This window comes from Pelophylax lessonae (assembly GCF_965119305.1).
Source record: "Pelophylax lessonae genome assembly, chromosome: 2".
NCBI classification, from domain to species: Eukaryota; Metazoa; Chordata; class Amphibia; order Anura; family Ranidae; genus Pelophylax; species Pelophylax lessonae.
The window spans coordinates 437,427,005-437,453,557 of NC_138769.1; the positions used below are offsets into that span (position 1 = coordinate 437,427,005).

The 26,553-nt window shown below is 44.4% G+C and overlaps 1 protein-coding gene across 1 annotated transcript in view; it reads right to left on the bottom strand.

Annotated features, from left to right (window-relative positions):
* LOC309547216 (glycerol kinase-like) overlaps window positions 1–26,553 on the bottom strand; it is a 132,426-nt gene that overhangs the window by 94,301 nt on the left and 11,572 nt on the right. The window contains exon 2 of the mRNA XM_082247022.1: window positions 2,256–2,329. Within this exon, the coding sequence (XP_082103148.1) occupies window positions 2,256–2,329 (74 nt within the window). The remainder of the gene's footprint in view (window positions 1–2,255; window positions 2,330–26,553) is intronic.

The window sequence follows — 26,553 nt, forward strand, 5'->3', positions numbered from 1 at the left end:
TCCCAGCTCTCCACGAGGTAGCTGGGCTCACGAAACATGGCCGCCCCCATAGAAGAGACATAAGACTCCAAAAACATGGCGGCCGGCGTGACCTGAGGACATACATGCACTTGGTCTACGGCAAAATGGCGGCGGACCGCCGAAATCGTTTTCCCAGCACATCCACCTGCATCTCTGCTAAGAGGCGATATATGGATCTACAGGAGATACACTACAAATAAGGTAGGATTATACCTCCTATGTCTGCTGTAATGTTACAGTCTGCTGGGTAGAGTGTTAGCTCTCAAACCAAGTCCACTTCCCACAAACACATGCTGTATTACAAGGGGGACTTATTAGTATCAGATATATACTGACCATATATGGAGGGGCCCATAATTCATACTGCCTCATAACGAGGAAAGAAAAAAGGGGACGTTTACTCACCATACCAAACCGACAGGCACCCTCTCTTCACAATACCCTCTCCACCGGGGTGGGGGGTTGTGGACCACTCCGGACGCCTCGACTCTCTGGTTCCTGGCGTCCAAGCGAGACTTTTAACTCGCAAGGTCAGTCCCTCCACTGGGACTCCGTTGCGGCCGACCCAGCGCGGAGCTCTGGTCTGCACGCGCTCGTAGGCAGAAACCGGGGTGACCACTGGATCTCAACATCCAGCCTGTCGCCCGGCCCCGCATACTTACTTGAATGTGTCGCGGCCGACCAAGCGCAATGCCATGGTCTGCGCGCGCTCGTAGGCCGGCTGGGGTGACCACAAGTGTCGCCCAGTCCGGCATCTTTGCTTGAAGATCTCACAGGAAAAACACTGGAGAAAAACTACCTAAAAAAAGTCTTTCTAAAGAAAAAAGTCTTGCCAGGACCAAAAGATCCCAGCAAGGAACTTAGGTCCTTACTCCTGACTAGACAGAAAAAAACTGATTCCCTGTAGCAGAGAGAGGGAGGATATACCCTCAGGGACTGCCCCTAAGGTGGAGCCAGAACGTTTTGTCTTTCTGCCTAGTCCTACTCCTGCGGAGACAACATAACCCAGCTCTTGAGAATCAAGAAGACTACGTCTGTCAATGAGCGATAGAGAAATTCTACTTCAGAAGTGATGTCATGTGTTTGCTTTCTTTGTGTTCTTTCTTCTCTGAGCATGCCCAGTCTTGCTCATTAGATTTTTCCCTGTCGAAATCTGTACTGACTGCACGAAAATCGGCCGTGTTTTGAGGGCGGACAAAAATTTTATAGCCTGCACACCAGATTTTTTTCGGCCGAAAAGTCGGAGTCGGTTGTCGGAAGCATCATACTAACAAGCCGAAAATTGGAAGATCGTCGGACGAAAATTCCCTGCCGATTTTCGACGCGTGTGTACGGGGCTTTACAGTGTTGACACTCCCTGAGCAGTATTGTTGATTGAAGCAGTGTGCAGGGGGCAGGTTGGACTAGTGGAAACCTGGGCTGCTCTGTTGTGTGTGACAACAGTGGTCTGACCCTCTAACATGCTGCCTGCACAAGATATTTAAAGCGGAACTCCAGCTTTTGATATAATTTACATAGTTTGTTTGGGCCAGCTTGGCCCAGTCCCTCACTAACATGTGAGGCCACTGGATGTGTGCTATAAACTGTATGTAGCTGAGGCTACATACAGCATACCGCACTGTGTTCTGGGTTTGAGCAGAGACTTTGTGTCTCATACGCGAAACACAGTAAAGTCTATCTGATCTGCGCTCAGCCATTTGGAAAAAGTGATGTATTCTAGCAATGAATACAGAAGCTTCCTCTGATAGGCTGAGTCACAAGTCGTGATATCCTCAGCCCGTCTCTCTGACTCAGCCAATCAGAGGAAGTTTTGTGTTCATTGCTAGAATACATTGCTTTCTCCGAATAGCTGAGCACCCATCAGATAGACTCTACTGTGTTCTGGGTATGAGACAGGAGGTCTCGGCTCGAACCCGGAACACAGTGCGGTATGCTGTATGTAGCCTCAGCTACATTGTTTATACTGCACAACCAGCGGCCTCATGTTAGCGACATCGTTCGTTTGGGCCAAGCTTAATAGTATTACATCAGTTGGACTTGAATTGTAGACAATAAGTCCATAATCTAATAATTAACAGAGTTCTGAAAAAAAAAAAAGTACTAATCAAAGTGAAATCAGAAGGATAAGGTAGGTCCTTCTATTCCTCAGAAAGCCAGTACACAGCATGCATAAAAAAGATTTACAGCCAACTATAAAATATGGCACGAATGAACAACATATGACATTGACTCACCCTTCTTTTGGAAACTTCTGTTTAATTTCCACTTGATGGTGACTAAGCAGCTCAGCTGTTTTGGCATTAAAGACCTGTACAAAGCAAGATATGATTTTTTAGTACTACAAGATAAAAAGACATAAAAATTTGCAGGGTAAATATTCATGCTGTGATTTCTCAGTCTTATATTCTACAAGAAACATCCTATTCCTCTGTGTGAAAATCACTGGTCTGTGCATCATTGGGGTGATTTCACTTTATTTTTTTTTACAAGCACTAGATAAGGGGAAATCTCTCCAAAATGAGGGAGCACGTGTTAGTTGTCGCCAGAAAAGGAGACTTTGTTGCAAGGATTTCCCCTCTATTCCTGGTCAGCCAACACATCATGTCCAGTTTCCTCTAACTTTTTGCAATTATGGCCATCAAGCCAAACAGAGAAGATACACTTCCCCAACAGGGACACAAAGCAATACAAAGCTAGCATTAGGAGTTACCATCTCCTCATAAAAAAAGCCCAACTCTAACCCAAATTGTTTTTTAGCTTAAAATATAGTGAAGCGTGACATTCCTATCATGTAACATTCCTATCAGTTTTTTTTTTCTGTCTGTGAACACAATCGGAGATTTCCCTCATTTCCAGCCACTTTGCTACACATAGAAAAAAAATTGTGGGCAGGTGTCGCAGGGTAGGAGCCATGAAAACACTGCCAGAAATGCTAACTCTTCCTCCGGTACTAGATGTCTGTCCATTTGTGGTTGGAGACATTGATCACTTCCTGTTCAAATTACACTCCCCAGTGGGGGGGAAAATAGAAATAAAGGAAAGCTTCTAGCCCTTCCATGTTTCAGAGCAAGATGAAAAATATTAAATAGAGTTTGGCATTAAGGTAAATATGTAGAGAACACAGGAAATCCACATTGAGCATACAATGCATAAAACACACCATCAGTGGAAAAGGCACATAATCTCACCAGTGGGTCAAGAGATGCAAATTGACATTTCCTATGGAGGCTGAGCATAGACCTGATCCCTTCTTACCCTCTTTATAGGTCAGTGAAGCCTCTTTGCATATTATAAGAGTAGTACAGAGACTCAAGAGGAGGGAGCCTAGATCGGATGTCAGCAACCTGTTGATTATGAGCTACCTGTTGATCGCTGGCAGGCGACAGGTAGATTGTGTTCGAGTCTCTTCCCTGCCGACCCTCAAGTGCTCCTCCTGACTCTGAGTGGCAGAGCAGAGAACAGACACGATTAACTCATGGGTCTTAGCTCCTGAGCTCACAAGCCAAGCAGTCAAGGAGTCTCCTAGGTAAAGGAGGCATTCCCTGCCCTGCAGTACACCCCTTGCATGTGCGACTGCGGGGCAGGGAATGCCTCTGTCTCCTAGGATTCGTTGTCGGCTTTGACAGCGCTCCATGTTTGGGCTCTTGTACCTCTGTGTGCAGTATTCTGACACCCTCTGGCCCTCATATTCAGTTAATTCTAAGGTGCTTATGGGTGATATGTGACAAGAGGGCTAACGGAGATCAGCGCAACAAAACAAGCAGATCTGTCACAGCAGCTTCCCTGCGCTGCTCTGAATCAAGAAACCACTTATGGACCCTCCTGACTCCCAGTACCACGGCCTCCTAATCCCTCTTTAGTGTGCCACCCCTTAGCCCTTCTGGCCCCCCAGTTCCATACCCTCCAGACTCCCCTGTAGAATGCCCTCCTGATCCCCCCAGTATCATGCCCTCCAGACACACTTGTAGTATGCCATCAGGACCCCAGGACTGTCCCTTCTTAACTCCCAGTACCGTGTCCTCCTAATGCTCCCCCCCCTCCCATTACTATGTCCTCCTGACCCCCCCCCCCGTACCAGGCTTTTCTGGCCTCCCTGTACCAGGCCCTCCTGATTTCTCTGTACTGTGCCTTTCTGACCCCGCCCCCTCATTACACTGCCCTCTGTCCTTTTCCCTGTTGACCCTCTGTCCTTTGCCCTGTAAATTCCTTGTTCTCTGCCCTGCTCACCACTGTCATCTGCCCTACAGATACATGTACACTTCTCTACACCCTACTGAAATCTGTACATTGCAATAAACAGTATAGAACATGTCACCATTTTTCTAGATAAATAGGTTTCTACAGGTGCTACTGACATGAACATGTCACCACATGCATGAAATCCAAAACATACAAAGAAACCAAAACAAATAAGTCCAGAAATTAAGTTATGTGTAAAAAAAAAAAAAAAAAAAAAAAAAAACAGAATGACACAGGGAAAAAAGTACTGAATACATGAAGAAAGGGAGGTGGAAAAGGGCATGGAAAGCCAAGACACTAGCTGAAATCTCTCAATAATTAGAAAGCAATCCTGTCAGTCAGTGCAAATCAATACCAGCTGGTTCACTCTCATCTGATGGCCTATAAAAAGGTTTCTTATTACCAAGGTGTTACACAAGAAACATCTCATGATGCGTAAAAGCAAAGAGTGCTCTCAAGACCTTCGCAACCTTATTGTTCCAAACCATACTGATGGCATTGGTTACAGAAGGATTTCTAAACTTTTGTTCCAGTGAGCACTGTTGAGGCCATGAACAGGAAGTGGTAAGAACACCATTTCACCATAAACCAGCCAAGACCAGGTGCTCCTCGCAAGATTTCTGACAAAGGAGTGAAAATAAATTATCAGAAGATTTGTCCAAGAGCCAAGGACCACTTGTGAAGAGCTTTAGAAAGACCTGGAATTAGCAGGTACAATTGTTTCAAAGAAAATAAGTAATGCACTCAACCGCCATGCCCTGTATGCACACTCACCACGCAAAACTCCATTAGAGCCGGTTCACACTGGGGCGACCTGTCAGGCGACCTGGTCGCCTGACAGGTCGCCGGCCATAGAGAAGCTGTGGACCCGTTCTAATAGGAGCGACACACTTAACTTTCTAAGCTCCGACTTAGAAAAAGGGTCCGGAGCTTCTTTGGGGCAACCAGGAGCAACCTGCATAGACTTCAATGTTATGAAGTCCGTGCCGGCCGCTCTGAGGTCGCGGTGCGAGCAGCGCACCGCGACTTGTGAGGTCGCCCCGGCAAGTCGGATCACTCTAATGTGAACCGGCTCTTACTGAAGAAAAAGCATGTTGAAGCTTGTTTAAAGTTTGCTGCACAATATTTAGACAAGCCCGTGAAATACTGGGAGAATATAGTCTGGTCAGATGAGACCAAAATTAAACTCTTTGGATGCCATAACACACCATGTTTGGAAGTCAAATGGCACTGCACATCACCCAAAAACACCAAACCAACAGTGAAGTTTGGAGGTTGGAACATTATGGTGTGGGGCTGTTTTCCAGCATACTGTACTGGCAATGAAGGATGATTGCAAACGTGTACCAAGACATTCTTGATAAAAATCTGCTGCCATCTACCAGGATGATAAAGATGAAACAAGTGTGGACATTTTAGCAAGACAATGAATCCAAGAACAAGCCAAGGAAACTCTCAATCATCACAGACTGGAAAGTTTTGCATTTCATTTGGAAATTAAAGGTCCCAGAGTCTGGAGGAAGAGTGGAGAGGCACAGAATCCAAGTTGCATGAGGTCCAGTGTGAAGTTTCCAGAGTCAGTGATGATTTGGGGAGCCATATCATCTGTTGGTGTTGGTCCACTGTGTTTTATCAAGTCCAAAGTCAGCGCAGCCCTCTACCAGGAAATTCTAGAGCACTTCATGCTTCCCTCTGCTTACCAGATTTATGGAGATGCGGAATTCATTTTCCAGCAAGACTTGGCACCTGCCCACACTGCCAAAAGTACCAAACCTGGTTTATTGATCATATATTATCACTGTGCTTGATTGGCCAGCAACCTCACCTGACCTAAACCCCATAGAGAATCTGTGGGGTATTGTCAAGAGGAAGGATGAGAGAGACACCAGACCCAACAATGCAGACTAGCTGAAGGCTGCTATCAAAGCAACATGAGCTTTCATAACACCTCAGCAGTGCCACAGGCTGATTGGCTCTATGCCAGGCCGCATTGATACAGTAATTCATGCAAAAGGAGCCCCAACCAAGTATTGAGTGCATACTATATTGTACATGGACATACACATGTATATAAAATGAGTTTCACTTTTTAAATTAAATTACTAAAATAATTAACTTTTGATGCTATTCTAATTTTTGAGATGCGCCGTATATCTGCCCATATCCCCAGACTGCCTGACCATTTTTTCATGCTGTTTTCACTAGAGGTAGTTTCTCTTTATGCATGGTTTCCAACAGAGTTGAGTTTGAATTGTCCAGGTTTGTGCAGGCCTGTGCATAGAGAAATACACTGCAGATCTCGCCTTTGAAAAAAAATACCAGTTTCTTGGCTGTCATGTCCCTTTGGCTTTAACACTTTCTTAGTCCTTGACTTGGAACAAGTATGCAGCTCAAGAGTTTAACTTCACTTGCTATACATTTTATCTGAGTCACGGACTTAAAAATGATTAAAGCCAACTAAGACTGTTGCAAGGACAAAGCAAAATGAAATCTCAAGCTACTTCAAGGGAGCATTACTAATGCCTTCATCCGTTTATTTTATGCTCCACGTGGCAATACCCATCAGGTGTATAACAAGGAAGAAACGGATGGTCACAAATAGATTTTATTTTCTTAGGCGAACTGCCAAACTGGATATCGGCATGGTACCTGCACAGATAGCATTAGTAAGCCATTATAGCAGACTCAGTGTGATTTAAAAGGCCTGGCTGTTTGCTCCGCAAAAGACCAAATACAATAGACAGGTTGGGCTGTGAGCCCAGATGGCAGCCTACAGAAGAAATACATCATTAAATAGGAAAATAAGCAGATAAACTCACACTAAAATGCTCAAAGAAGATTATGGACATATTCCAAGAAGGATAATTCATAAGTGGCTATTACATGATAAAATTGCTTCAACTCAACTTTAAAACTGACTAGTAAAATAGCCCCTGAACTGGGTATTAGCCATAGGAGCAATAGAATAAAGACACCTATGAATTCAGGATACCCTAAATGAGCCACCCTACTCTGACCCCACCCCTACCACCAGATCAATCAACTCTTCTCTACAATGAAGTCCTTTATGTTAGCTTGAACTGTGTTTTGATACAAACAAACAAACTTTTCTACCAGTTGGCTGGATGACTCCAGGAACTGGATTCCGGTAATGGCCACTGAAGGGAAATTCCTTCCCCACTCCCATTGTCATGGCAGTGCCAACCCTCCCTTCATACATCCAGCCCCCCCCCCCCCCCCCCATGCACACCAAAAAAAAAAATGGATTTTTATCTTACCATTAAAACCATTTCTCCAATGTTCATTGACGGACACAGCTCCTGATCTTCTTAACCATTGGGGTAATGCTGCCCCCTACAGGAGTAGGACACTAGGCAGAAAAAAGTCTGGCTATGCCTATGGGCAGTCCCAGGGGATATACTCCCTCTTTCTGCTATAGGTACTCGGTTTTGCTACCAGCAGTGTCAGAAGTTCAACTCCACAGAGGGGTGGGTGCGGTGTCAGTCAATGAACATCACAGATATTGATTTTACAGTAAGTCAAAAATCCAATTTTCTCTTTCGTTCATTGACGGACAGAGCTCCTGATCTTCTTAATCAATGGGACCCCCAAAGCAGTGGTAAACATGAGGAGTGGGAACAACAAAAAAAATTCCCAAGGCTACCTATAGCCAACCAGGTAAACAGGAGCTCAACCAAAACTGGAACTCATCTGAAAAAAACAAAACAATACACCCTCTAAGAGGACCAGGTTCACTAAACAGCAGCCTGCAAATACTTGCGGCCAAAAGAAACATTCGCAGATGCCAAATCATCCACTTTGTGGAATTTTGTGAAACTGTGCGCCAACGACCCGGTAGCCGCATTGCAAACCCGCGTCACTGACGCCTGATGATGGAAGGTCCAGGAGGCACTGAGCACCCAAGTAGAGTGTGCCTTGACAGGGAAAGGAGGAACCGGACCCTTGATGGACTAGCCTGAATCACTGTCTGTCTGATCCATCTGGAAATGGTCATGGAGGAAGTGGACAACCCTTTCTGAGGCCCATTAGTGAGCACAAATAGTGAGTCCGACTTCCTAAAAGACTCCGTAGCTGCCAGGTGCCTAATCGCCTGGACCACATTCAAGGCACGCAATGCAATTTCCTATAAATGTTTTGGCCTGGGTCACAGGGAAGGCAACAAAATGTCTTCATTCAAATGCAAAAATTAGACACAACCTTTGGAAGCAATGACGGACAGGGACAAAGAACCACCTTATCTCTGTGAACCACCAAGTAAGGTGAACGACAGGATAACGCCGCCAATTCCGACACCCTGCTCGCAGAAGTGATAGCCACCAAGAAGGCCACCTTCTGGGGCAGCATAAGCAGGGGAATATCCTCAAGATTCTCAAAAGGAGGCTTCTGAAGGACAGAGCACCAAATTGAGGTCCCAAGGGGACAACGGAGACCACACTGGAGGGGCCAAGTGCATAACTCCCTGAAGAAAAGTACACACCAGGGAGTGTGTGGCCAAGGCCTGTTAAGGAAGATCGCTAAGGCCGACACCTGGCCTTTGATAGTAATCAAGGCCAGGGTCTGCTCAAACCACCGTTGAAGGATGGGCAAGATCCGAACCACCGACAAAGCGAGGATGAACCCCAAGAGATTCACAACACGCAATGTACGTCTTCCACGTACGATGGTACATTTTTCCTAAAAGCTAGGAAATCTACTTCTAACAGTGTTGGAATCACCGATACACACAAACCTTTATCCCTCAACACCTGGCATTCAACAGCCAAGCCATCATAGCCAGCGACTAAAGCAGGATGGCAGATTGGTCCTTGGGACAGCAGATCCTCCCTGAGAGACAGCCTCCAAGAACATTGGCAACCGGCCGCACCAGATCAGTGTACCAAGCATGGCGAGTCCAGTCCAGAGTCGCTAAGATAATCAGAATCCCTTCTGCCTTGATTCTGTGTAGAAGGCTTGGCAGAAGCTTGAGAGGAGTGAAGGCGTAACTCAGACGATACTGACCCCATGGGGGCCACCAGCGCATCTGCAGCATCCGCCAGAGGAGTCCCGTACCAAGCCACAAACCTCTGCCCCTTTCTGTTGAGCCAAGACGCCAACAGATCCACCTCGGTGACGCCCCACTGGAGACAAAACTGATGAAACACCTCCGGATGAAAGGACCACTACCCTTGGTTCAATGCCTGCCGAATTAGATAATCCGCCTGTCAGTTTTCCACCCCAGGAATTTGTACAGCTGGGAGGGCTGAAACGAACCATTCTGCCTATCTTAGAATGCCGGCTACCTCCAGAGCCACAAGGACACTTCTTGTGTCCCCCTGGTGATTGACACAAGCCACCGCTGTGGCACTGTCCGATTAAATGCGCACTGGACATCCCTAAAGATAATCCTTTCAATGGTCCAGGCACAGTCTAATTGCTCGTAGTTCCAAGACATTGATCAGTAGACTGGACTCTTCCAGAGGGCACAGCCCCTGAGCAGAATTTCTGCCGAGGACGCCTCCCCAGCCAGACAGGCTGGCATCTGCGGTGACCACTGTCCAATACAAGGGGAGGAAGGATTTGCCCAGCTGAAGCACCGGAGAACGAAGCCACCATATCAGGGACTCCTTCGATCCGTGGCTCAGTCAGATCTGATTGTTCAGAGACTGCAGAGTCTTGTCCCTTTTTGGCCAGAATCTCCCTTTGCAGGGACCTCATATGGAACTGTGCAAACGGAACCGCCTCGAAGGTAGACACCATCTGGCCCAGCACCTGCATGCAAGTCTGGAGGGATGACCATCTGCTGGACAGCAGGAGATGAATTGCAGCCTGCAATTTCTGGAGTTTGTCCAGGAAGGAGCACTCTGGCTAAGGTCGAGTCCAGAGTCAGACCCAGATAGTCCAGCTTTGTGGACAGAACCAGAGCAGACTTCAGAAAATTCTGAATCCAGCCGAACTCCCTCAGAGTTTGTATGGTCATTTCCACGTTTTGCACCAGAGCAGTAGGAGACTCCACTCGCAGAAGGAGGTCATTCAAGTAGCCCAGTACCACGATCCCCCGGTAGTGTAACAATGCTAGCACCAGGGCTAACACTTTTGTGAAGACCCCAGGAGCAGAGGCGAGACCAAAGGGTAACGCGATAAACCTATAATGCTCTTCTCCCCCAGGAAAGTCGAGGAAGCTCTGGTGACTGGCACATATTGGAATGTGAAGGTAAGCATCCTTGAGGTCGATAGAGGCAAGAAAATCCCCCTGACGCAGGGATGCCACCACTGTACGAATGGACTTCATCCTGCACTTCTGCACCCGCACAAAGCAGTTCAGCGCCTTGAGGTCCAGGATTGGACGCACCTTGCTTTCCATCCTTGGAATGATTGTGATTCCATGAGTAGGCAAATTATGTCCTACATCCCAGGAGTCTTCAATAGGGGAGGAGGAGTTTTTCTCAGCTAAGGACACCTCCCTGCCTGCGCTAAGGGCAGATGGATTCCAGGAATTAATTGCTACATATTTATTTGCCCTTACTCAAGATGGCCATGGCCAGAAATGCTAGGGGGTTTTTAGTAAGTGATTTCTCAGCAAAATAAAGCACAGAGACATGTGTTGCCAGGTGCTGGCTAATACTGCCTGCATTATCACAAAACACTCTGCAGAATTGCTACAGTGAGACTGTTCTTTCCTAGTGCTCAGCCCGAACTCTATGTTATCACATCCTGAAGGCATGAGTGAACAAGACCCAAGAGTGGAGAAAAGTATCTTGGGACATTTAGTCCAAAAGAGTCAAGTTTTGGCATTCAGACTGTTATGGACTACAAGTACCAGTCGGCTGGGAGAGGAAATAAAAAGCCTGTGTGAGACAGAATCACTCTTTTGTGACCATGGCCTGAATCTGCATGCAGTGGCTGGGTGCTAGATTGTGCTGTGGCTGGGTGGCAGCCTGTGCTACAGAGAGTCAGTCATTGTGCGCAGGTGCCTACGCTGCCAGCCACATCTGATCGTTCAGCGGCAGCCTGGAGGCCGCCCTCGTCACATCCACGCTAGATCCAGCTGGACAACAGCTTAGTGTGACGTGGGGTCGAGCGTTTTCCTTTAAATCAAACTTTGCAGGGGTCTGCTGCGGAGCCCTCACGCCTGTCTTTAAACACCAAAAGGTCGCTGGGATTGGTGAGCAGGCACTTGCCTATTCTTTGTACACAAAAGGACACTGCATGCAGACACGGTTACTTTATTCATGCCACCGAGCTTGGGAGGGGACCCGTTTCACTTTAATCCTCTCGGACAGAATCTAGTGTACATCTTGGTTTTCCGGAACGCATTATGCACATTTCAAAGAGTTAGCTGAAGACTCAAGCCTCTTCCAAGCCTTCCTCTTCAAAGGACTACAGAGTATCCCCCCTCACAAGGGAATAGAACATTCAGTGCCTACCAAGGCACATATATTAACCAAGGACTCCATTTGTTAGAGAACAGGTAAAAACAGTGTTTGCTTAGTTTGAATTTGGAGTTACGCATTACTGGGAGTGTGGTGTCAGAGGGTTAAAGAGAGGTTTGACGGAAGCTTAGTCACTGTAGCCATAGACTCTGTACAGGGCTAGAGTCCGCTGATTATATGTTTTACATGGTCTAATTGCCTATTTCTTGATTGGCTTTGCCACCAAGTTTATAGACTTTTTCTTATCGGTTGCATGTTGCCAACTCTTTATTGCTGAACTCATTATTTTTAATCTGCCAGTAAAGAAATCTAGCTGGTTTACTTTACGTGTGTGGTCTTTTAAGTTCTTGTTTATAACAGAAATGTCAGAACCCAGATTGTCAGAGTTGTTGGAGGACTTGCAAGGTCAAGGCAACCAGCGGGGTACAGAATCTTTGAGTGACCCACATGGGGGGGTAGCGCTACACATGGATATATGGAATGTTTGCTTTGACAAATAAAAATGAAATAGATTGGGCTTTTGGATTGTGGTGTAGTTCTGCTTTAGGGACCTTAAACTATTTGTAACATTGCACTACAGGGAGATCGTTCTGTGAATGAAGTCACATTAGAATGTCTTCTATCTGGTGCATTGTAAGCCTGTGAAAAAAAAAACAATTTAGGTGCTAAATATCGGTAAACAGTTTAACATTGTTTAACATTACTATATTTGTTAAATAAAGTGCGTTTTTAAGTTATTCAAATTATTTTAAAGTGGTTCTAAAAAGTAAGATATGTTTTACCTTAATGCATTCCCTGGTGAAAAAAAAAATGTCCTAGTAGATGTATTGACCCCCAAACTCCCTATATACTTACCTGAGACCTCTCTCGATTCAGCACTGTGCACACCTGCAGCAGCACTGGTCTATGTTCCTCTCCCCACAGGACACAGAGGCAGAAATGGAAGCTATTGGCTCCTGCTGCCGTCAATCAGATCCAATGTGAGGGGGCGGGGACGAGTCTATGGACACAAACAGAGCCAGTTTGGGAATGAGCCTGCAGGCATGCCCCCACAGCAAGTAGCTTTCTATAGGGGCATACACAGAAAGGGAGGAGCTGAGAGCGGTGAGAGGAGACCCCATAGGAGGAGGTTTAAGGCTGCTCTGTGCAATACGATTGCACAGAGCAAGTATACAGTTTATTAGTTGATTTAAAAAAATGAATTCTTTACAACCTGTATCTTTTGCATTTCATTTGAATCGGCTGCTGTACCTGCGGGAAACACAGGGAAAAGGTTCCTGAACCTCTTCTAAAATCCCACCCTCACAGAAGCCACATGGTGCTAAATAGCAGTGCTTTTTTTCTGTGGGTGTGAGAACGTGTGCAATTTACACATAGTCAAGCACCCCCCATAGATGTGAACCTAGACTGAGGGCATAACATTACCACACTCATACTGTACACGGTTTTCTTTTTAACTTGCAGGCCAGCACAGAGTTCCTCTCGTTATTTTGTACATTCCTAAAATTTTAACTGTCTGAACCATGAAATAATGAAATTGTGTTTTTGTTTTTTTAATATTGAATATACTTCACAAATTTAACCGAATTTGCAGTGTTTACCTCAAGTTGACAAACTGACTTCATTATTACATGAAATAATTTACAGGAAAAAAAAAAAAAAAAAATACAAACAAAAAAAATCACGCTAGACAGCCGTTAGGCACACACACACACACAGGAGACCAACACACAGAATGATGCACTGGTGTATACACTCACCAGCAATTTTAATTTTGGTACACCTGTTCAGTTGCTTGGTAACACAAATTGCTAATCAGCCAATCGCATGGCAGCAACTCAATAGTTTAGGCAACTAGACGTGGGGAAGACAACTTGCTGAAGTTCAAACCGAGCATCAGAATGGGGAAGAAAGTGGATTTAGGTGACTTTGAACATGCTATGGTTGTTGATGCCAGACAGGCTGGTCTGAGTATTTGAAAAACTGCTGATCTACTGGGATTTCCATACACAACCATCTCTAGGGTTTACAGAGAATGATCCGAAAAAGAGAAAATATCCAGTGAGCGGCAATTGTGTGGAGGAAAATGCCTTGTTGATGTCAGAGGTCAGGGGAGAATGGGCAGACTGGTTCAAAATTATAGAAAAGGCAACAGTAACTCAAATAACCACTCGCTACAACCAAGGTATGCAGAAAACCACCTCTGCACGCACAACACATTGAACCTTGAAGTAGATGGGTTACAGCAGCATAAAACCGCACCACTTCTGTCAGCTAAGAACAGAAAACGGAGGCTATAATTTGCACAGGAAATTGGACAATAGAAAAAGATTGAAAAAACGTTGCCTGGTCTTCTAGATTTCAGCTGTGACATTCAGATGGTAGGGTCAGAATTTGGCATAAACAACATTAAAGCATGGATCCATCCTGCCTTGTATCAGCTGTTCAATCTGGTTGTTGTGGTATGAGGGATATTTTCCATTGCACAAATTAGAGTCCATTCACCCCAGACACACTATTATGCTATAATATGTTTTCATGTGTGGAGGCATGCTACATTCAAAATGAAAGTGCTGCAATGCACATAAATGCAAAAAATAAAAAATAAAATTTGAATAGATCTTGCTGCATATTTAGGGAATCAGATTAATTTTAATTAGGTTGCTGATGCATGGCACTGCAACATATGGAATATGTTGTATTTCTGCAGGCCAGATACAACACACACACTATACCACACAAAGTGCTATGTGTTAATGCATATTGCTGTAAAAAAAAAAAAAAATCTAACCTTTTGAACTGAAATTACGCATGGAATTGCTTTACCCACAACAGGAGGAATTATGGGTTGCGTTGGAATAATTACGCTATTGTGCAAACACCCAACGCTGAACAAATGGCTATTGAGAAATATTTGATCAAGAGACAAAACAAGAGTATAAAAGGAAAATCCTAAAGCGTATAAAAACAATGAACTGCTAATGGCTGGTCTGTTAACTACTTCAATACAGGGCACTTTCACCCCGTCTGCCCAGGCCAATATTCAGCTTTCAGCGCTGTCATATTTTGAATGAGAATTGTGCGGTCATGCAACACTGTACCTATATGAAATCGTTATTTTGTTCACACAAATAGAGCTTTCTTTTGGTGATATCACCACTGGGTTTTAGATTTTTTGCAAAAAAATTAAAAAAAAGACAATAAATTTTGAAAAAAAATTAAGCGTTTTTCTTCATTTCGGTTATAAATGAAATATTCGTTCTTCAAAAACTTAGGTCAAAATGTATTTTGTGGTGCATACTAGTACATTATGACTTAAAGCGGAGTTCCGGCCTCAAATACCTTTTTTTAATAAAAATACCCCTATAATACTAATCCATTGATTGTCCTTTACAGAACCGCTATTCTCATACTTACAAGGTGTACAGTATTGGATTTTAGTCAAAATCTTACTTTTAAAAAACGCTGTCTGAATGCGGCCATCTTGGATGTGGGCATCTGAAGCCACAGTGTAATCTGCTGTGTCCTTCTTCCTGATTCCAGGGAATGTTCTGGGAGTTCTTCCTGATTCCAGCCTCCTGGGAGTGATGACAAACAGCTCCCAGGATGCAATGCAAAGGCGGAAGTGATGTTGGTGGCTGTGGCCACAGAGGGGGGAAAAGGAGGAAGTACAATCAAAAATGCCCTGAAAATAAAGTAAGGGACCCCCGAAAAAAAAAAAAATTGAAAATGCCCAATTGTTGATCAGCATAGCGAGCACTCCAGGAATCACTAAAGCTGCAAAATAGGCCGGAACTCCACTTTAAACCTGCAGGTGGGCATGTTTTTTTTGTTTTTTTTAAGCGTTTAATGAGACTTTATCCCTGTTAAGGTAAAAACAAAAAAAACAAAAAAAAAATTCTGCCTTAAGAGCCGGTTCACACTCATGCGGCTGCGGCGTTCGCATGTAATGTCGGAGCGCACCGCTCCTTCATTACATGCGATCGGCTGTGCGGTGCGAGTTTAGCCATACACTTTGTATGGCTAAATTCGCACCGTACCCGCAGCAAACACGCCCAGGACCCTTTTTTGCAGCCGCATCAGGATCGGATTGCACAGCGGTTCACACTTGTGCGATCCGATCCTGTGCGAACTGCAAGATTGCACTGCGATATGCGATCAAACTGGGGGTGTCGTTAAGATTACATTGACACCCCCAGCGTATCGCATATGGCAGTGTGAACTGCCGGGGGTGCGTTTGCGATGCGGGAACAGGCTGCGGATTCGCAGCCTTCCCGCATCACATAAGTGTGAACCGGGGCTTAGAACCACTTTATTGATTAAGAGAAGGGGACACATACACCTTCAAGCTGGCCAAATATGGGTTAAAATTTGTCTGGTTCAACAAGGATGGGCCAAATTTTGATCAGTGTGGCTGTCCCTGCTGGACAGAAGGGGGTTCTCCTCCTTCCACCAACTAACCATCTCTGTCCAACTTTATTCTAATGCCTCGTACACACGCAACGATTATCGGCCGACCGATCGGCCGTCTTTTGTCCAGTGTTGTTGTGTTGGTTGAAATGTGCTCTAGACTGCACACACATTTTCTTGACCAACAAAAACCAACTTCAGAAGTGATGTCATGTGCTGGTTTACTTTCCGTGTGTGTTTTCTTCTCTGAGCATGCCCAGTCTTGCTCATCTGATATTTGTCTGCCGAAATCTGTACTGACTGACGGAAAATCGGCCGTTCTGTTGACGGCCAACAAAAATTTTATAGCCTGCACACCAGATTTTGTTCGGCCGAAAAGTCGGAGTCGGTTGTCGAAAGCATCATACTAACAAGCCGAAAATCGGCAGATTGGACGTTGGCCGAAAATTCACGGCCAACTATCGATGCGTGTGTACGAGGCATAAGACCTTCAGTCAATGGGAGCAACAAGCAAGTGTAAAGCTAGTGCTAGGTTTTCTTTTTTTATATGGATGGGCAACCATGCACTGCATACACAAAAGCATAAAACATTATCGTTAAGTGTTTATTTGGCAAATAATATTATACAGGATATTATAGGAAACAAATGATCAAATCATACCAGTTTATAAATGCTGAAAATATAAAACAAATATTACTAAAAACTACTAAAGCTTCCTTAGGACGCGGTAGTCTATTTAAATCTACATAGTGAAATCATCCCTCCATCTCTAATAGTAGTCTGGTACCACTGAGAAAGTGACACTTGGCCACCAGTCCTCATCCTAACATGGGAGATTTATTATCTAAGGGTGTGTGCTCCAGTCTGATGGCACAATTGTCACTATGACCATGGACAGATCCTGCTCCTATCCGGATGTTCAGGCAGTTCTCATCTACTAGCTAGGGGCTAGTAATTGTGCTGGGTGTACAAGAAAAGGAAAAACAAGAAATGCTGGTTGCCGGCTGGTGCGCTTGTCAGCCGTGTACAATTCTCCAAGGATTTTCAGCTCAAGCTATGATAAAGTAAATATTACGTAAAACAGTGACCAGGATACAAGTTAACACTGGAATTGTACTTTGCTTGCCAAAAGCTTAAGTGTGTTTCAACACTGCATTGTGACATTTGGAACTTCACATTAGGGTGTAATTAGATCTAACCTTGAGACCTGTGGAATAAGCAGACATACACAACCTTGCTTATCACACTAGGTCAAAGTGCAAGCATGCATGTACAATGAAAAACAGGGAGGGAAAAAAGAAAAGTTTACACCCAAACAGAAATAGCAGGTTGGAGATTTAACAAAAATGAATACCTGCTTAACAAGGAAGTAAACCCTCCTCTGACACTTGTACCTATAGGTAAGCCTATGATAAGGCTTACCTATAGGTACTGTAAATATCTCCTAAACATGTACCGTTTAGGAGATATTTACCTTACATGTCGCCAGTGACGTCACTGGCGCATGCGCTCTGAAGGAACGGCCGATCGTGCCGTTCCTTCAGAGCCCCGTGCCGTGACTGTCGGCTCTAGCGCGCGTGCGCGGGAGTGACGTCACCGCGGCTCCAGCCAATCAGATGGCCGGATGCCGCGATCCCGGAAGACGGGCGACTAGACATGTCGCCCGTCATAGAGGTGAGTGAGCGGCACGGCGGGGGCTCGTTCTGAGGTAAGTATTGCATAATGAGCTAATATGCGATGCATACTAGCTCATTATGTCTTTCTTTTGCAGGGTGTAAAAAAAAAAAAAAACTCAAACGAGTTTACAACCTCTTTAACTGATCATTTCAAAGTTTTACCATCACCTTTGATTGGATAAGACAACTTTAAGGCCTCTTGCACACAATACTCCTGTACTTTTTCCAGACATTTTTTTTATTATGTATTTGCGTGTAATCCTGCTTATTCATGTATATTTGCGTGCATTGAGGCTTAAATTACTGACCAAAAATGCAGATTTTTCTATTTTGTTTTTACTGATGAATGCACAGCGCTTGTTTACAATATGTACAGCCATTCCAAGTGTCGCGCACACACGGGGCAGCCAATAAGGCAGTACAGCCAGCCCTCCTGTACTGGGCCCAGGCCTCATCAGTTCAAAGGGAGGCCCAGGCACCTGATGAGCAGGAAGCCATCTATACTACCTTACCGCAGACACCGATCCTCTTCTGCAGCGCTTCCGGCTTCTCTTCCGCTCCCTCCAGGTGTGGTGCAAGGGGATCAGTTCTAGCATCTGTGCCCCCATCTCACTGCTTTCCAGGCCCCCCTGTACACCCCTATTGGCTGCCCCGTGTGTGCGCGACATTTGGAATGGCTGTTCATATTGTTGTGGTGCAGAGCAGGAGAGTAAACGTTAGGACTCACAAGACTCCATAGGACCTAGTTGCATAGGGGGCACAGAGAACGCCAATGTAGCAGCACTGCCAGGGGACAATTGCATAAGGAATCTCCGAGGAGCATATTAAAAAGATGTAAAATTATTTAAAATGAGCCCTTGCAGTAGAGCTTTGCCAGCATGGTCATTTCAAATATTTTTTAGGAGAGGAGAAACAGTTTTACTTACCCGTTAATGATGAAAGGCATCATTTTTACCTGAACCTGATAAAAAGGCATAATTTTTTTTTTAGTTGCCTGAAGTTGGGCTATATTATATATATATATATATATATATATATATATATATATATATATATACACACACACACACACACACACACACATACACACACACACACACACACACACATATATACACATACATACACACACAGCTGAAAGAAAAAGTATGTGAACCCTTTGGAATGATATGGATTTCTGCACAAATTGGTCATAAAATGCGATCTGATCATCATCTAATGCCTCGTACACACGCAACGATTATCGGCCGACCGATCGTCCGACTTTTGTCCAGAGTGGTGTTTTGTTGGCTGGTATGTGCCTAGACTGCACACAAATTTTCTCGGCCAACAAAAATCTACTTCAGAAGTGATGTCATGTGCTGGTTTACTTTCAGTGTGTGTTTTCTTCTCTGAGCATGCCCAGTCTTGCTCATCAGATTTTTGTCTGCCGAAATCTGTACTGACTGCCGGAAAATCGGCCGTTGTGTTGACGCCAAAAAAAAAATATATCGCCTGCACACCAGATTTTTTTCGGCCGAAAAGTCGGAGTCGGTTGTCGGAAGCATCATACTAACAAGCCGAAAATCGGCCGATCGGACGTTGGCCGAAAATTCACGGCCAATTATCAAAGCGTGTGTACAGGGCTTAAGTCACAACAATAGACAATCACAGTCTGCTTAAACTAAGAACACACAAAGAATGAAATGTTGCCATGTTTTTATTGAACACACCATGTAAACATTCACAGTGCAAGTGGAAAAAGTATGTGAACCCTTGGATTTAATAACTGGTTGAACCTCCTTTGGCAGCAATAACTTCAACCAAACGTTTCCTGTAGTTGCAGATCAGATGTGCACAACGGTCAGGAGTAATTCTTGACCATTCCTCTTTATAGAACTGTTTCAGTTCAACAATATTCTTGGGATGTCTAGTGTGAATCGCTTTCTTGAGGTCATGCCACAGCATCTCAATCGGGTTGAGGTCAGGACTCTGGGCCACTTCAGAAGGCGTATTTTCTTCTGTTTAAGCCATTCTGTTGTTGATTTACTTCTATGCTTTGGGTCATTGTCCTCAATCTTCTGTTGAGCTTCAGCTGGTAGACAGATGGCCTTAAGTTCTCCTGCAAAATGTCTTGATATACTTGGGAATTCATTTTTCCTTCGATGATAGCAATCCGTCCAGGCCCTGAAGCAGCAAAGCAGCCCCAAACCATGATTCCCCCACCACCATACTTCACAGTTGGGATGAGGTTTTGATGTTGGTGTGCTGTGCCTCTTTTTCGCCACACATAGTGTTGTGTGTTTCTTCCAAACAACTCAACTTTGGTTTCATCTGTCCACAGAATATTTTGCCAGCACTGCTGTGGAACATCCAGGTGCTCTTGTGCAAACTGTAAACGTGCAGCAATGTTTTGTTTGGACAGCAGTGGCTTCCTCTGTGGTATCCTCCCATGAAATCCATTCTTGTTTAGTGTTTTACGTATTGTAGACTCGCTAACAGGGTTGTTAGCATTTGCCAGTGACTTTTGTAAGTCTTTAGCTGACACTCTAGGATTCTTCTTCACCTCATTGAGCAGTCTGCGCTGTGCTCTTGCAGTCATCTTTACAGGACGGCCACTCCCTTCTCCTTTTATAGACAATTTGTCTTACCGCGGACTGATGAACAGCACGGCTTTTGGAGATTCTTTTATAACCCTTTCCAGCTTTATGCAAGTCAACAATTCTTAATCATAGGTCTTCTGATATCTCTTTTGTGCGAGGCTTCATTCACATCAGGCAATGCTTCTTGTGAAAAGCAAACCCAGAAATGGTGTGTGTGTTTTATAGGGCAGGGCAGCTGTAACCAACACCTCCAATCTCATCTCATCGATTGAACTCCAGTTGGCTGACATCTCACTCCAATTAGGTCTTGGAGATGTCATTAGTCTAGGGGTTCACATACTTTTTCCACTTGCACTGTAAATGTTTACATGGTGTGTTCAATAAAAACATGGCAACTTTTCATTCTTTGTGTGTTATTAGTTTAAGCAGACTGTGATTGTCTATTGTTGTGACTAAAGCCTCGTACACATGCGTCGAAAATCGGCAGGGAATTTTCATCTGACGACCGATCTGCCGATTTTCGGCTTGTTAGTATGATGCTTCTGACAACCGACTCCAACTTTTCGGCCGAAAAAAATCTGGTGTGCAGGCTATAAAATTTTTGTCCTCCGTCAAAACACGGCCGATTTTCGTGCAGTCAGTACAGATTTCGACAGGGAAAAATCTTATGAGCAAGACTGGGCATGCTCAGAGATGAAAGAACACTAAGAAAGCAAACCAACACATGACATCACTTCTGAAGTAGCATTTTGTCGGCCGGGAAAATTTGTGTGCAGTCTAGGCACATTCCAACCAACAAAACACCACTCTGGACAAAAGACGGAAGATCGGTCCGCCGATAATCGTTACGTGTGTACTAGGCTTTAGATGATGATCAGATCACATTTTATAACCAATTTGTGCAGAAATCCATATCATTCCAAAGGTTTCACATACTTTTTCTTGCAGCTGTGTGTGTAATTATATATATATATATATATATATATATATATATATATATATATATATATATATATATATATAAATAAAATTATGTATTCTGCTACGTTTTTGTTTAAAAAAAAAAACCCATTTAGTGTATATTGATTTGTTTGTGCAAAAGTTATAGCGTCTACAAACTATGGGATATATACTGGAATTTTTACTAGTAATGGCGGCGATCAGCAACTTATAGCGGGCCTGCGATATTGCGGCAGACATTCAAACACTGACACTTTTTGGGAACCAGTGACACTGATACAGTGATCAGTGCTAAAAATATGCACTGTCACTGGCTGGGAAGGGGTTAAACATTTGGGGCAATCAAAGGGTGTGTGCCCAGCCAGTGTTTTAGTGTAAACAGTGGGGTGCTTTCACTAAAGCAAGTAATTGATTTTACTCCCTTATTTGCAGGGAAAGAAAACTCATTACTTTCCAGAGGGCAGGACAGGGCTCTGCCTTGTTTACATAGGCAGGGCTCTGTCCTGTGTCATTTCCAGATAATCGGCAGTTGCTGGCGGTAATCCATTGGCCGGCACCACTGATCAACATGTGCTGCTCCCCTACCTGGAAGATCCAGATCATGTACTAGGTACGGGATCTGGCACAGCAGAGCCGCCGTGTATCTATGTTATACCGTCAGCAAGCGGTTAATATGTGTATATATGAATGTGAGTTAGGGACCTTATATTGTAAGCTCCTTGAGGGCAGTTGGGATGAGGTTTTGATGTTTGTGTGCTGTGCCTCTTTTTTGCCACACATAGTGTTGTGCGTTTCTTCCAAACAACTCAACTTTGGTTTCATCTGTCCACAGAATATTTTGTCAGTACTGAAAACACATCAGATCTCAATGGGGGAAAAATATCATGCTGGATATCTATACTGATATGGACCGAGTAATGTGTTAGGAATCAAAGGATGCCACATCGTTTGATGGAAATGAAAATTATCAACCTACAGAGGGCTGAATTCAAAGACACCCCCGAAAATCAAAGTGAAAAAATGATGAAAGCAGGCCAGTTTATTTTGCTGAAACTTAATTGCAGCAATTCAAAATGGTACTCAGTAGTTTGTATGGCCCCCACGTGCTTGTATGCATGCCTGACAATGTTGGGGCATGCTCCTAATGAGACCATGGATGGTGTCCTGGGGTATTCCTTCCCAGATCTAGACCAGGGCAACACTGAGCTTCTGAACAGACTGAGGTGCAACCTGGAGCCATCGGATGAACCAAAACACAATGTCACAAAGGTGTTCTATTGTATTTAGGTCAGGCGAGCGTGGGGGCTGTTCAATGGTATCAATTCCTTCAACCTCCAGGAACTGATTGCATACTCTCACCACATGAGGCCGGACATTGTCGTGTACCAGGAAGAACCCAGGACCCACTGCACCAGCATAGAGTCTGACAATGGGTCCAAGGATTTCATCCCGATACCTAATGGCAGTCAGGGTGCCATTGTCCAGTCTCACTCTCTGTGTCTCACCATGGATATGCCTCCCCAGATCATCACTGACCCACCACCAAACTGGTCATGCTGAATGATGTTACAGGCAGCAGAACTTTCTCCATAGCTTCTCCTGACCCTTTCACATTGGTCACATGTGCTCAGGGTGAACCTGCTCTCAGCACAGGGCACCAGTGGCAGACCTGCAAATTCTGGTGTTTAATGGCAAATGCCAATTAAGCTCCATGGTGCCCGGCAGTAAGCACAGGGCCAACTAGAGGATGCCAGGCCCTCAGGCCACCGTCATGAAGTCTGTTTCTGATTGTTTGGTCTGTGGGCTGCTGGAGGTCATTTTGTAGAGCTCTGGCAGTGTTCCTCCTTGCACAAAGGAGCAGATACCGGTCCTGCTGATGGGTTAAGGACCTTCTACGGCCCAGTCCATCTCCCCTAAAGTAACTACCTGTCTCCGGGAATCTCCTCCATGATCTTGGGATTGTGCTGGGAGGCACAGCAAACCTTCTAGCAATGGCACATCTTGATATGCCATCCTGGAGGAGTTGGACTGCCTGTGCAACCTCTATAGGGCCCAGGTATCGCCTCATGCTACCAGTAGTGACAATGACCCTAGCCAAATGCAAAACTAGTGAAAAACTAGTCAGAAAAGAGGACTAGGGAGAAAAGGTCAGTGGCCTCCACGTGTAAAACCACTACTGTTTTGAAGACTGTCTCCATGTTGCCCATCTATTGCACCTGTTAATTTCATTAAACACCAAAGCAGCTGACACTGATTAACAACCCCCTCTGCTACTTTACTGACAAGATCAAAAGCCCAGGAGTTTAATTGACTTGATGCTATACTCGGATTAAAAAAAAAGTGTTCCTTTCATTTTTATGAGCAGTGTATTGAACAAGCAAGGTTTCACTTTTGTTGAGTAGTAAGCTGACACAGCACATGCTTTAATAATCCACAGGTCGTGGAATCCAAAACACTTGCTTTGTAATCCTTCTCTTCAGATGTCCAAATCAGATGTCCAAATCAGATTCCATTTATAAAACAGCAGGAACTGAGGAAATTTTCTCACGACTAACAACACAAAAAGGTAGAAAATCTATAACCCAGCTACCTCATTACAGGCCACCAATGAATGAGGACATAAGGCACACCTTGAGGTAAAAGTATAAAAGGCTGCCCAATACAGTTCCCTGTGGAAGTTCCGTTATTTGAAAGGCTGTAGCCTGACTAGTAAAATATGATGAACACTTTAATAGCTACAACACAATGGCAGGTTTCACAAGCAGGTGCTAAAAAGGAATCTCTTTCGCTCTGCTGGAAATCTATAGGGAAAATAATATTGCTGATCTCCTGAGGCCTCTCCTGCAAAGCCAGTACCGACACCAGGAAAAAGTGGCTGCATAAACGGGCTTTTAGTAGCGTTTTGCATTGGCGTTATGCGCATTTAGTAGCGTTTCTCTGCCCTCTTCTATTTTCCACTCCCAAATCCAATTACCATTTGGATTCCCATTCCCATAAGCTGTCCAAGGTTAGCTTGTGAGGTCAGATAGGGTACCCCTCCTACTGCTTTTGCCTTCCAACAATGTAGCTAGCAAGGAAATGGCCAATTTGAAAGCTGGAAATTGCCAGAGACACAAAGAACGCAAGAGACTTGTCAGTCAAAATGTTCCAAGTGGCAATGCTTGGAAATGGTGTGTCCTCAATGGAGAAGGATATTTCCTGTTCCAGTGATACTAGTAACCTTTACAGGATGCAATTTTTCTGAGAAGGACATCACTGGGTACATTTCCCCTCTGTTCGTATGCTGAAGGCAGTGGTCAACAGAGACAGCATGGGGTTAATTTACTAACACTGGAAAGTGTAAAATCTGGTGCAGCTGTGCATGGTAGCCAATCAGCATCTAACTCCACAGTGTTCAATTAGGTTTGACAAAAAAAAAAAAAAAAAAAAAAACTTAAGCTGATTGGCTTTGATGCAGAGCTGCACCAGATTTTGCACTCTCCAGTTTTAGTAAATCGTCCCGTCTCTGTGAGTGGAAATTTCCCTTCAGGCACAGACTGCAGTAAAAGGACAAAAAGGTACAGACTGATCCCAAACTAAATAAAAAATGGCAGCATAGTGGCTTAATGGTTAGCACTTCTGCCTTGCAGCACTAAAGGTCCTTGGTACTAATAGTGCTCAGGACACTTCCAGCGCTTGTGTGGATTTCCTGTGAGTACGCTGGTTTACTCCCACACTCCAAAGACATACTAGTAGGCTAACGGGCTCCTTTCTAAAACGGCCCTAGTATGTGAATGTACAGGTGCCTCTCAAAAAATTTCAATATCAACAAAAAGTTAATTTATTTCAGTAATTCAATTCAAAAAGTGAAACGCTAATATTATATAGATGCGTTGCACACAGAGTGATATATTTCAAGCATTTCTTTCTTTTAAATTTTGATTTTAGCTTACAACTGGTGAAAACCCAGAATTCAGCATCTCAAAAAACTAGAATATTGTGACAAAGTTCGATATTGTAGACTGATGGTGTCCCGCTCTAACCAGCTAATTAACTCAAAACACCTGTAAAGGTTTTCTGAGCCTTTAAATGGTCTCTCAGTCTGGTTCAGTAAGTTACACAACCGTGGGGAAGATTGCGGACTTGACAGTTGTTCAGAAGACAACTCACAAAAGGTCACTGCTAAAGAAGCTGGCTGTTCACAGAGTGCTGTATCTAAGCATAATAATGGAAAGTTGAGTGGAAAGAAAAAGTGTTGTAGAAAAAGGTGCATAAGCAATGGGGATAACCGCAGCCTTGAGAGGATTGTGAAGCAAAAGGACATTAAAGAATTTGGGGAAGATTCACAAGGAGTGGATTACGGCTGGTGTCAGTGCTTCAAGAGCCACCACACACCACTCCTGAACCAGAGACAATGTCATAAATGTCTTACCTGGGCTAAGAAGAAAAAGAACTGGACTGTTGCTCAGTGGTCCAAAGTCCTCTTTTAGGATGAAAGTAACTTTTGAATTTCATTTGGAAATCAAGATCCTGGAGTCGGAAGGGAGAGTGGAGAGGCACAGAATTCGAGTTGCCTGAGGTCCAGTGTGAAGTTTCCACAGTCAGTGATAATTTGGGGAGCCATGTCATCTGCTGGTGTTGGTACACTGTGTTTTATCAAGTCCAAGTTCAGTGCAAACCTCTACCAGTAAGTTCTAGAGCACTTCATGCTTCCCTCTGCTGACCAGCTTTATGGAGATGCTGATTTAATTTTCCAGCCGGACTTGGCACCTACCCACACTGCCAAAAGTACCAAAACCTGGTTTAATGATCATGGTATCAATGTGCTTGGTTGGCCAGCAAACTCGCCTGACCTAAACCCCATAGAGAATATGTGGTGTATTGTCAAGAGGAAGATGGGAGACACCAGACTAGGGCTGAACGATAGTCGATGTGATAGACTATAGATAGATAGATAGATAGATAGATGTGATAGACTATCGTGCTATGGGCATGGGCCGAAGATACGATGTAAGGTATAGGCATTAGGCAGGGAGAAGTCGGGATGACTCACAGTGGTTGTAGCAGAACACAGCCCGACATCCGTCCCACACGTTTAGTCTGCCCACACCGTCGAATGTGTGGGACTGGATGGATGTCATGTCAGGCTGTGTTCTTCTACCTCCTGCCTCCACTGTGAGTCCCGACTGTGCCTAATCCACACTGACTGTAGCTGTCAATCACTACAATAACATTAACCCTGGCCTGCCCTGGCT